At 32.0% G+C, this 13,458-nt stretch overlaps 1 protein-coding gene across 4 annotated transcripts in view; it reads left to right on the forward strand.

The window, feature by feature from the left end:
* LOC127709390 (glycoprotein 3-alpha-L-fucosyltransferase A-like) overlaps positions 1 to 8,591 on the forward strand; it is a 44,900-nt gene extending 36,309 nt beyond the window's left edge. For 3 of the 4 annotated variants that reach the window (XM_052214892.1, XM_052214893.1, XM_052214894.1), the window contains exon 2: positions 7,437 to 8,591. In XM_052214892.1, coding sequence (XP_052070852.1) covers positions 7,437 to 8,584 — 1,148 coding nt within the window. In that variant the 3' untranslated portion in view covers positions 8,585 to 8,591. Of the gene's footprint in view, positions 1 to 1,514; positions 6,379 to 7,436 lie in introns of those variants that run through there. The other variant, XM_052214895.1, reaches the window with a different exon arrangement.
* Positions 8,592 to 13,458: the final 4,867 nt, after the last annotated feature.

A 13,458-nucleotide genomic window follows, 5' to 3' on the forward strand; every position in this document is an offset into this window, starting at 1 on the left:
TTACTTATAGGTTGGAGCAAATAGGGCAGATTGCAATAGGCCATAATGTGTCTAAAAATGCTGTTTGATGTGGCCAAGTCCTCAACATCCTTTTTTCTAAGTATACTGCCATGAGTGTCTTGTGCAAAATTTATAAGTTCCCTAATGAATTCTCTACTAATGAATAGTGTATAGATGTTTAAGAAAAACAAATGTATGTACTGATTCCAGATTAATATTTTGGGCTATTAATTCAAAAATAATTGATGTTTTTTAATTAATTGAAGATTTTTGGTAAAAGTTAGCAAAATTGTCAGTATTTCAACCACATTTATGACATTTAGGCCTAGGAAACTCAATCTTTTAAGCGCAGAGATTGACAAGCTAAGTCATGACTGTAAATTCAGAAATTATCATGAGGTTTTTATTAAAGTAAATAATGCGATTAAATTCTGATTTGATACTATGAGATTTTTGCCGATATTAGAATAATAAATATCTCATTGTTGTCCATTCTTCAAGAAATTTCTGAACATACTTTTTTTAAGTCAGCTTTGTTTTTGTCTGAGGCTACTATAACATGGGAAGTGACCAATCTCTACGTTATAGTAGTCTCAAGTTTTTGTTTTGTAGTTCAATTGACTATGCATTTTAGAGCAGTTTAATATGAATTTAGATTAAATTTGAAGTTCAATTCAGTATATTTTATGACATACCGGGATAATAACACTCTTTTATTTAAACAAAACATTTTTAGACTATATTTACTGATCAGCTTAACTAATCACCATTACACAACACAGGGACTGAGGACTACACATCATCTAGAGGGATGGCAAAGCAAGCTGATAAAACATGTCCAGCACCCACATCCAAACATCTTTAAACTCATAAAACTACTGAAACATGAGGAAGCTAATCCCTGACCATGATCCAGTATGCAGCCGATGGGAAGAGAGTGGCCCAAAAACGAAAGTATGTCGAAATCAACAACAGATTAGAAGAGCTTATGGATAGATATTGCAACTATGAAGTTACAACAGTACAGTTTGGTGATGCAGCCTCCCACCTTATTCGCGTTGAATAGATTATTAACCATTAATAGACTTATATACAGTGAATTTCTAATGTGTGTGCTACAATGTGTGATTTGTTTTAGTGCTGTAAACTTGTATTGTGTGTTTCATATTATAATGCTTGCTTGAATCTACTGTTGAATTTGTGTTATAAAAGAAATAAAATAAATTTACTTATATTTGTTTCCATTTCTTTCATATTAACTTGAATTAAAAACACAGAATTTAACACATACAAAAATAACCTATAACCTATCAAAAAAACACTTGTCAATTTAAAGTTGATTAAATAATGTTTATACAGTATAATCCTTTGTTTGCACAAGTTTTTCCCCTATTCCCACATGAAATTTTAACTTTTCTTACCAGATTTATAAAAAGTGGGAATAGGAGGAATGAACCCTTGAGGTCATCCGATGTTCAGTACTTCAGTACTTTGATAATAAACTCCATTAAATTGCACTGTACGTTGCGCCATTGTCATTTTAATTAACTCCATTAAATTGAACTGTACGTTGCTCCATTGTCATTTCAACCAACTTCATTAAATTGAAATGTACGTTGCGCCATTGTCATTTTAACCAGTGGCGTAGCTAGGCCATTATTACGTGTACGCCCGAACTGAGGGCCCAAACGGGTTCAGGACATAGCATTGAGGATAGGACCTCCTGGTGGTGGATTCGAGGATGCGAAGCCCACATGGCAGAAGCTAACGAGTTATTGAGAATAGGATACCATTCTGTCACTAAATACTCTTCAATAACAACATCCTTTAGAGTCTAATTTGTGTATTTTTGTAAATTTCGGATCGTAAATGGACACATGAAATAACTAGTTTTCATAGATGTTCAGGTGTAATATGAAAATCCGTTAAGCGTTCCGTGGATCCATTTATCAGTCAAATACAGGATTTAAGAAAAATCTAACATTTACTTCGGATACTTTTTCTTGGTCTTAAATATTAGCTTCTGTCAAAGTTTCAATACAATCTATGAAAGTTTACGAATTTATCATGTCAAAAAAATGTATTCAAAGACCGGCTGTGAATTGCAAAAAAAGTAAGTCCGTCTGTCAGTGTAATACTAAAAAATTGAAAAAGATACGTTAAAAATTTTGCTTCAGACATAAATCATAAAAAAAGCTTCTGCCAAAGTTTTATAAAATTTGATGAAGGTTTGACAAAGTAATTGATGTGTAATAAACTTTAACCACAGACTACGTGTTAAGTGCAAAAACGAATCTTTTTTATCAGTAAAATACGGGAAACTAAAAATATGTTTTCATCATTCATGTCATTATGTCATGTTATTTAACCACATACTGATCCTAAATGTTGACGCCGCCGATGAGGACGACGAAATCTAGGATCGCTATGTCTCGCAGGCTCGACAAAAAATGCAAACCACATATCGAATCTTAGCAGGTAATGAATTGCATTAAAAAAAAAAAAGTGAATAAAATTCATAGTAGATTCAGACTTTGACAGAAAATGAACATAATATGATACCATTTTGTTCGAAAGTAAATTTCGTCTTTTTTATCTTCAATTACAAGCCAACGAAGAAATAATTAAAAGCTCATGTGCTTTTAACCAGTTTTTTTAATGTATTAAGGTTAAAATATTTGTTTCTCCAAAATGCAAGTGCACGCCGGGCCTTTTGACGTAAACGTAGCTACGCGCCTGTTAACCAACTTCATTAGATTGAACTGTACGTTGCGCCATTGTCATTTTAACTAACTTCATTAGATTGATCTGTACGTTGCGCCATTGTCATTTTAACCAACTTCATTAGATTGATCTGTACGTTGCGCCATTGTCATTTTAACTAACTTCATTAGATTGATCTGTACGTTGCGCCATTGTCATTTTAACCAACTTCATTAGATTGAACTGTACGTTGCGCCATTGTCATTTTAACTAACTTCATTAGATTGATCTGTACGTTGCGCCATTGTCATTTTAACCAACTTCATTAGATTGAACTGTACGTTGCGCCATTGTCATTTTAACTAACTTCATTAGATTGATCTGTACGTTGCGCCATTGTCATTTTAACCAACTTCATTAGATTGATCTGTACGTTGCGCCATTGTCATTTTAACCATCTGCATTAGAATGATCTTTACGTTGCGCCATTGTCATTTTAACCAACTTCATTAAATTGATCTGTACGTTGCGCCATTGTCATTTTAATTTACTCCATTAGATTGAACTGTACGTTGCGCCATTGTCATTTTAACCAACTTCATTAGATTGATCTGTACGTTGCGCCATTGTTATTTTAATTTACTCCATTAGATTGAACTGTACGTTGCGCCATTGTCATTTTTACCAATTTCATTAGATTGAACTGTACGTTGCGCCATTGTCATTATAATTATAACTCCATTAAATTGAACTGTACGTTGCGCCATTATCATTTTAATTTCCTCCATTAGATTGATCTGTACGTTGTGCCATTGTCGGATTGTCTGATAACTCACTACATGTTTATAGATAATGTAACCAAATAACGCTAGAGACAATGTTGAAGGGATGTGTGGATGTTAATACCACTGGTTCATTATTTTTAAATACACTTGATAATTGAATATAAAGGACAATTTAGACGATAAAATGTATGAAACCATTTTGCGACCTACATTTTAGAAAAGAAATCCAATATAGCTGTGTGAAGAAAATTTATCTTTTCTTTAAACGCCAATTTCTATAAATATATTGTTTACGTGTGTGTGTGTGTTTTATTGTTATATCTACAATTTCTACCGAAATAATGCACTGTAAACCAACAACTTTACGGAACTTCGCAAGAACGAAAATATCTCGAATATAGACCGTCTCGAATATGTAAAACTTGGATTTATCCTTTAAATACATCAAGAAATGTAGAAAATCGCTTTAACAAAAAAAAAAAAAAAAAAAAAAAAAAAATCGCCGCAAAGTCGGATGAAAACTGAGAAACGCACGCGAAATAAAGTATCCGCAAAAAATATGTTTAAATTTCGATTGCCCTAAATGGACCTACATTGTGCGTGAAAACCAATGAAAAATATTACAAGAGTTTACTGTACTTGAATTGAACCACTGCAATCATATGTTTTACTTTAAATTTGTAAGAAATACATGCACAATGTATAAAGGTTGTGTATATAGACAATTGAAAGCCATTTGCGTTACGTAGATATAAATAAGAAAATGTGGTATGGGTGCCAATGAGACAACTCTCCATCCAAGTCACAATGTATAAAAAGTTAACAGTTTTAGGTCAAAATACGGCCTTCAGTATAGTTCCGAAAATTCCTCCCTCCATCCCGAGCTACCATACAGAACCTGCATATGGTTTTAGTTGTTAATATATTCTCGACAAGTATATATATGACATATTTGCCACTGGACATTAAGCAAGCAACAACAATCAGTCAATCTGTAGGTCTTTCTAACATTTTTTTACTAAGGCACCTGAAAATGTTAGAGGTAAATTTCATGTTCTCTTTGTGAATTCAATTTAAAAAATTATATATTAAACATAATCTTAAACATTTTCTATTATTCTTTTTTTAGTGGGTGGGTTGGAAATGCCCCCTATAAAATAAAGTGGTAGAACGTGGTCAATTGAGTTATCTATTTAAATAAGGAATGTGTTTGTGATAGTCAACTTTTCACACTGGAAACTCTATACAAAAATTTATGACAAACCATTCGATTTGTCGTTCCCTACTGTTAATTTTCCTTTTTTGGACGTTGCTATTCCTTTTGGACCTTCCTTACGGTGTGTATATTTCCTAATGCGTTCGCTATGTACGTGTCGGTAGTGACTTTTTAGATTTCAATGAACGTTATATATGTATAACTGGCAAATTAATAATTCGGGGATTTCGTTTCCACAAATTACTTAAAACCTTTATTAAATTGTTTAGTAGTAGATACAAATATTTGGTTTTGAGGTTTTGAAGTTTGGCTTAAACTGTAGAATTCTTATTACAAACGGGACATCACATCCTTATTTTAACGGGGATGTCGTATATAGAGCCGTCAATGTAGATACGATCCAAATACCCCGTAGTGCAATCTTTGAATATTGTTTTATAGATACTAGATTTATTTTGTTTTTTTATAAATTAAAACATAACGGTTGCTAGTAAATATAAAAAAGAAGATGTGGTATGATTGCCAATGCAACAACTCTCCACAAGAGACCAAATGACACAGAAATTAACCACTATAGGTCACCGTGCGGCCTTCAACAATGAGCAAAGCCCATACCGCACAGTAAGTATGTATTGCTATACAGTTATAAAAGAATATGGTCCTTCATCCTGTCGATACAATGTTCTTATATTTTGGCATTTATCAGACTGTTTATGACATCTTCCCATTAAATTTATTGGAAACTTATTGAACTCAAGGATGTACTTAGGTGAGATTAAAAAAAGTCTAGAATTTAAAATTGATACTAGAAGTCATAAGAACGAAAGAAAAGAAATCTAGAATAAGCTTAAATTTTGGTAAATGTCCTTTTATGAGCTATTGAAGTCTTATATGAAAAGAAAAATGGGTGTTATGGGGCAAAATTGTTTACCCTCTATCGTAGGAAAAAAACCAAGGACTCCGAACATCTGACAAAAAATCCAAAACCTGACCTAAGTACATCCTTAAGTCTGGGAGAACATGATTTAGTTATTAATTTAGTTGTATTTGGTTTTGAACCAGATTTCAGAAGCCGTGACTACCCTTAGAATGGGGTGTTTTTCTTAATGTTTGTTGTTTCATAAACCTGATTATATTTGGTTAAGAATAACAAAGTTGTTGAAAGAAAACCGCTGTGCCGAAAAACGCCTTGATAAAACAACAAACAAGCATCATATACCGGACTAAAAATAATAAATTATCTTTATTGTCATGCACGTATAAGCACAAAGGATACTTTTGTGAAATGCAAATCATTTATAAACAGCAACAGAAACAAACATTATTTTTTTTTTATTTGTTTTCACAAGTGTATTTAAAAAGCAAACATGCCTCCTCCATGAATGTTCGGTGTCTTCAGTAAGTTCAACATCACTTAATTGTTTTGACGAATGAACACAATTATACCAGATATTATGACATTTAAATCCTCCATTAGTAGAAAAGCTAAACTTCACTTAGTATTATATATATGTCATTCACATACCGGGAAATAAAACACCATGATGTACTTGGGGATTCTTAAATGTTTCCTGTTAAAATGTGTCCTTTTAATTCAAAGTTATAAATAAATAAAACATATAATTGTGTGAATGAGAGTAGTGTGTAGTTGAAAGCACACACATTCCAATAAAGGTATGTCTATTACGTTTTATTTTGCATTTAATTTCGTGAAATTTGCAAAGTCAACTTATATATGTATTGTATAATTGCAGCGTTATGACCACTAACCTTAAAAACCCTTGTCCGCGACGTTAACAATTCTGTAAAATTGTATCCAAGATTAAACAATGACTGCATTTGGAAAAATGTTTTTGGACCTTTTTTTGCTAAAAAACATAAAATAATTGTGAAATGCACTAATGTAACAATATAAGCAGATTACGATAGTTTTTTTTTTTTTTTTTTTTTTTTTTTTTTAAAGGAGGGGTGCGTACACCCATTACGCCCTCACCTGGAACTGCCCCTGTAGAGTTCAAGCCAACCACGCGATGAATATAAAGTATACAATCGTTAAGAGATGGCATATATTGGATAGAAATTTGAGAGACTGGTTTTATTAATATAAAACAATGAGATGTTGATGTGACTGCCAATAAGACAAATACCCAACATAGTCCAAATGAAGAGATCACCGTTCGGATTTCAACAATGAGCAAAACCCATACAATATAGCCAGCTATAAAAGGCCAAACATGACAAAATATGAAACGATTGCAAAAATATTAATGGCCTGATTTATGACAAAACAATAATAAAAAAAAATTATACAGACTGCAAGCAACGACAACAACTGAAGTTCAGACCTCCGAGTTGGGACAGGCACACACATATAGGTGAGTGCTCACCACCGTCGTTAACCAGGGACAATGGTGTAAAAGCACAACATAAGAACAAAACGTAAAAATCAGTCAGAAATGGCTTCACTCATCAAATCGACACGAAGCACAAAAACAACTAACGCATAATGTATCGATTTAAGATTATTGTAGTTACTGAAGCTAGTTCAAAGCCAAGAACAACCAATAAAGTCATTAAGCCTTTTAAACATTATCAACTTTATATTCTGGGAAAGAATGATGATGAATTTAAATCACTATTTAGATATTTTCTGGCGATACAAATTAAGGAGTCTCATGAAACAACTATGTAATGAAATTATTTTAAATGAATAGTTTGTTTTTATTTTGCAGGTATTCATATGAAGAAGAATTTTTTTATTTTCTGTTTCATCATTTTTGTCGGTGCAGTGTTGCTAGAACTACTGCAAATAATCACGATTTTCAGTCCTGGACCTCGAACAACATTCTATATCCGATCATTCCTTGCGGAATTAAGTAACATGCGTGAGCGATCTGCATTAACTGCTATCCAAAACAAAACTGCGCCAAAAATACTTATTCTGTGGTATGCAAAGCAACCCTATTTTAGCGGAAGTTTTAATTTCACAGATTGTAAATATTCAAACTGTATCTTGACTGAAGACAAGAAAGTGCTTAATACCAGCCAGGCAGTTTTATTTGCCTATCGGGATATGTGGAGCAACGTTCCCGTAAAAAAGAATGGTCAAATTTGGGTGATTGTCAATATTGAAAGCCCTGCTTCGGATTCAGATTTAAGTCATGTGTGGGATAACAAATTTGATTGGAGCATGACTTACAGACGGGACAGTGAAATCCTATTGAATTATAAAACCTTTAGGAGAACGCATCCCTTGGATAAAAATTACCACGAGATTTATAAAAACAAAACGAAATTAGTTGCGTGGGCGGTAAGCAATTGCGGGTCAGCGTCAAAACGTGGCGAGTACGTCACAGAATTGGAAAAATATATCGAGGTTGATATTTATGGAAGATGTGGTAAAGCCCCTTGTCCCGCAGAAACTATGCCAGGCTGTCACGAAGCTTTGTCTCAGAAGTATAAGTTTTATCTAGGATTTGAAAATAGTTTATGCAAAGATTATGTAACTGAGAAAGTTTTCCACACTTTCCTAGACAATAGTAATGCAGTATATGTAGCCAGAACAGCACCGAATGTAAAGTCAGTTTTACCTCCAAAAACTTATATAGATGTTACTGATTTCAATAGTTCTAAACATTTAGCCGAATATTTATTAAACATAGCATCAAATGAAAATGAATATATATCATATCTTAAAGAAGCTGATAAATATCATATAGACAATGAAAGGAATTATTGGAGAGCAATGTGTGATTTATGTGAATTAATGAATACATATAAAACAAGAAACTTGACATGGACTGGTAAAAAATATAACGACTGGTACCGTAAAAATGTGTGCTTGTCTGACGATGAAATAACGATAAAAAAAGAAAATTGAATGAAAATTGACTTTTTCTTTTTTCCATATATAAAAATAAGAAGATGTGGTATGCTTGCCATTGAGACAACTATTGCTCAGAGACCAAATGACGTAGAAGTACATGTATTCACTTCAGGTCACTGTACGGCATTCAACAATGAACAAAACCCATATCGCATAGTTAGCTGTACAAGGCACCGAAATGATAAAGTAAAAGGTAAAACAATTCAATAGAGAAAACTAACGGCCTGATTCATGTACAAAACAAAAATCGGGAAACAAATATGAAATGCAGCAACAAACGACAACCACTGAACTGCAGGTTCCTGACTTGGGACTCCTTACATAATGGCTATTTTAGTAGGGTGATTTAACAAGGGTAAATTAAATTGAATTGATTAGTTGTTGTTTGTTTGACATGGAACGGCGAATATTTCGTGTATAATCAAACAAAAGCAAAATATCGAAAAAATCAATACTATAGGTCCACTTGGATGAAGGCGTTTAAGTTTAGACTGCCACATGAAAATTATGTCATATGTTAATATGGGAGAACGATTTGCCTCACAGCAGGCCAACTACAATGTACGCACCCCTTTTACTTTATTAAATGGAAAAGATTTGAAATTTCGGATTATCATTTTGTGCAAAAAGCAGCATAAAGTATATTAAATGATGAACCATTTAGTTCTTTTTTTTTAAAAGAACGTGATTTACAAATGGGAAATATATATATAAAAAAAAAAATGAACATACATTTATGTTTTCACTCATTTTTCACGTGCTTCATCATTATCTGTTGATTGTTATAAAGGTAACGATCGATAAACTTCGTCACCAAAAATTCAAAAAAAGTTAATAAGCAGTCAATATTTTCCATCAACAATCATCGAATGAAATATTTTTTGTCGATTATACATTATGAATTCGTAATAAATGTTAAAAAAACCATGCATTGGTTCATTAATTTCATTAACATTATAATCACCAGAAACTTGTTTCATATGACTTTAAAGAGAAATTCATTTTTTTAAATACCTACTCAGCTCGGATTAAAGGCTCGGCATGTTGTATAGATATTTGGCGATTGTTGAAGACTGTATGTTGCCCTCTGTATGTTATGTCGCTGTGTTGCTGTCTTATTGGCATATACCCCACTTTCGTTTATATTTATATTTTAACTCTGAAAATTCGTCAGGCTTTCAGAGCAATTTAAACTTTAGCATGGATTGATAGCGGATATACTTATTGTGAGGTAAACTAATAGTTCGATTTGTTTTTCATTATTTATTAAGACTGGTTTATTTATCAGTTAAAATTGGCTTTGAACTAGTTTTCAGAAACTGAGTACTCGGTAATTTGAATCTTTGTCTTTTTGTTATTTTAGTGTTAGAGCTTCCGATCTTATGAATCATTTCCTTTCCAAGTGATGTTTACAGTTTGTGTTTATGTTGTGTTGTTACGCCATTGTTTATGAAGAAATAACATCGAAAATGTGGTGCACACAACGCGGGTTATTTAAAAGTGTGCACCACATTTTATATGTTATTTCGAATAGACAGAAAAAATATTCCTTATAATTTAATTCTAAATTCCATTTTTAGGGGCAGACGATAGAGTTTTAATTTGATCCAACGGCGATGTTTTTACGAAAATTTGCATACAAGCTGTTTTTCACCTACTAGTCAATTCAATTAATAATATGTAATAAAAAAATATACCTTCATGTGCTATTATAATGCACTTGCAAATACAGGTAAACCAAAAGTTCTGTGTGCATACAACACTTTCATGGGAGGTGTTGATTTGGCAGATAAAATGATTGTGAAATACAACGACAAAAAAAAAAGAGTTGCCGAGTTTGGAAAAAAGTTCTTATTAATATATTTCATCTCATTTTATTCAATTCTTAATTTCATATTATAAGAACACTGATGAACGCCCACCTTTGTCAAGACTTCAGTTCATTCAAAGCGTTATTGACAGTTTAGCACTTGAACATCTCCAAAAGAAAAGTAATCCGTTGATCTCACAGTCAGGTATCAGGAAGATTAAGCGCGGTAAACAAAAGGACTGCTTGTTTGCTCTGACCGGAAAAATGGGATTATGCATAGAGCTAGAACTGAATGTGTTCGCTGTCAAAAGGGATTGCATAATCAATACAAGAGGAGATATATTTGTTAAAATATCAGCAATGAGAAGTGTTTCTAATATTAATATAATTGTTTGTGCTGTATTTAGACCCCTTTACCAAGAAATTTGTTTTGCATACACACGTATAAAAATTGCGGTTTCTATCCAACGCAATCATAGGTTGGCACGTTGTTTTCAATTTAGATTTGTATATATATGGATATATATTTATTATCTTCAAAACGGTGTTGTTTTATACGAAAAAAAATATATTGAATAGGACTGTACTGTACGTCCATTAGACAGCACAAACAAACGATTCAAAAATGAAAAGACATCAAGGGGCAAACAAACACAGTCACAAATTGTTTGGCTTTGTTCCTCACTACACAAATATTACACCCAATTTGATAATCAAACATTAATTTTTTTCTTAACAGAAATTGCGTAGGGCGAGACTAAGCATTGCTTTTCTATTGTCCCTTTCGTATTATGTCAAACTTTTAAAAAATGTTAAAAACATGTTTTCTCAATGTTGAATGGGAATCGCTACACATTGACTGCAGAGCCTTGCCTTTTAAATCAGTGTTGATATTTAAAAAATGTACAAATATGGGGCTTATTAGAAGAAAAATTATTTCATCTTGGACTCCTTTTTTTGCTTGGAAAAATCGATGTAAAGTTAGAAAGAAGTGGTATGATTGCCAAGAGGACAACTATCCATCTAAGTCCAATTGGCGTAAATGTGAGCAACTGTAGGTCACTGTACGGTCTTTAACAGTGCGTAAACCCATACCGTATTGTAAGCTGTAAAGAAACCAACATAACAAAATGTTAAACAATGAAGTCAACGACCTGATTAATGTACTGTAACAAAATAATTAACGAAAAACAAATATTATAGACTGCAACAAACAACTACAAAATAGATTAATTTACTTCTTTTTTCACTATTAAATTTGACCATATACTCCAATTAAGGTAATAGGTACGTAAATGGTAGAGATCACGGATTTGATTTAAATTTTGACTGAAACTACAGTTCAAATAACTGCATGATGATATCAAAAAAAGATATATGTAGCTGTTGTACTTTCCCATATATATATTAAATAAGATATCCGGAAATAGTGAGTATGAATGAATATAATACAATCATATAAATATCGCAAAAAGGACCAGAAACTTTGATATAAAAAAAGATGCGAAAGATACCAAAATATCACACAAAACTTATTAGTTAAAGAGAAACTGATTGTCCATTGACGTACCTGACATACGCCGGACGTCGAAACAGTATTGCTTCCAGACAAAAACAATTGCATGACGTTATGCATTGTTACGCTTCTTTTATGACGTTTTTCGTTGAAATTTTAAAAAATCTAGGGCCTATCCCATGGCACTCATCGGTTTTTTACCCAAAAAATCCGTGGCACTCTAACGGTTAAGGTATAAATGGGTTCGAAATTTTAGACATTTACTCAAAATTTCGGATTGTTGAACATTTCTATCCTTAAGTTTGGATAGACATACCCAACTTTTTTGTTTCAAAAGATAAATTCAAGCGGATTTTTGTAAAATCATTTATAAAAATTTCTTTATATAAGTATGCTCTAAATTTTTCTTTGGAAATAATCAATTTTTAATCAAAGTTTCTTGATTTTAGAAAAAACGGCATTTTTTGCTGTATATTTTATCTAATTGAAAAAAATTTCATCGGTGACTTTTTCATAAAAATTGGTACAAATAATCTTCATACGTAATCAAACCTAATGTCATTTTAAAAAAAAAGAGGGTTCCATGAACTCGTTTTTTTAAGTTAAATCAGTTTGAATGATAAAAATCAGTCGAAAAATGTATCTTTTCCCGATATGTCACAGTTTGACGTCGCGAAAAAAAACATTTTACGTCCCCTGTATCGTATGTCCTTAACCCTCTTGCTGCCAAAGGGACATTTATGGCTTCTACACACAAAATTTGTTATTGTGTAGAACGTCAATGGTCCATGATACAGGATCATAAGTTTGTTAGTACTATATTACCAACTTATTTAACGTTTTTACTAATTATGTAGTTGTTCCTTTTCACGCAAAATGTTCCCTCGTTTTTTCTGTTTTTAAAATTCATATTTCAAACATTTCCCTAAAATTTTGTGCAATAAGTGGTAAGTGGTCAACAAAATAATAAAAAACATGATCAAGAAATAAACAAAAGGAATATATATGGATAAACATTCTTTCCTCGCATACCGAAACAAGGTTTAGAATGAAAATTTAATCTGACATTATATAATACTTTACAAGACGAAGTAGGTCATAGAATCGGCTGCTCGGAGTTTTATCTATTTCTATTTGTACATGTATTGTTTTTATTTTTATTTTTATTGGGTGCCGTTGTTTTGTTTGTATAATTATTTGAGAGATTCTTTACATTTTTATCAATCATAACAAGGTTTACTATTAGTAAGCTAATCAGATAACAAGGATAAACATATTCCAATATTTTAGAGGTGGTTAAGAATCAGTTATGCATTTCACTTTACAAAGATAAAACAAAAGCGCTTGTAAAATTATTAGCAATGAGTATATTATCTTCTTTTTTTAAAGATAAGAAATATAAAAAAAAACTATATTTCAAGGTTAAAAGTTGTGTTTTTAAATAATGTTGTATTAAAAACATCGTTTATAACATTCTTGGGGCAATATTTTTTATAAAATTACTTTTACACCCTTTTTCCTAATTACGGCTAAATTGACGCG

The sequence above is a fragment of the Mytilus californianus genome, unplaced genomic scaffold (assembly GCF_021869535.1).
Source record: "Mytilus californianus isolate M0D057914Y unplaced genomic scaffold, xbMytCali1.0.p SCAF_7, whole genome shotgun sequence".
Classification (NCBI taxonomy): domain Eukaryota; kingdom Metazoa; phylum Mollusca; class Bivalvia; order Mytilida; family Mytilidae; genus Mytilus; species Mytilus californianus.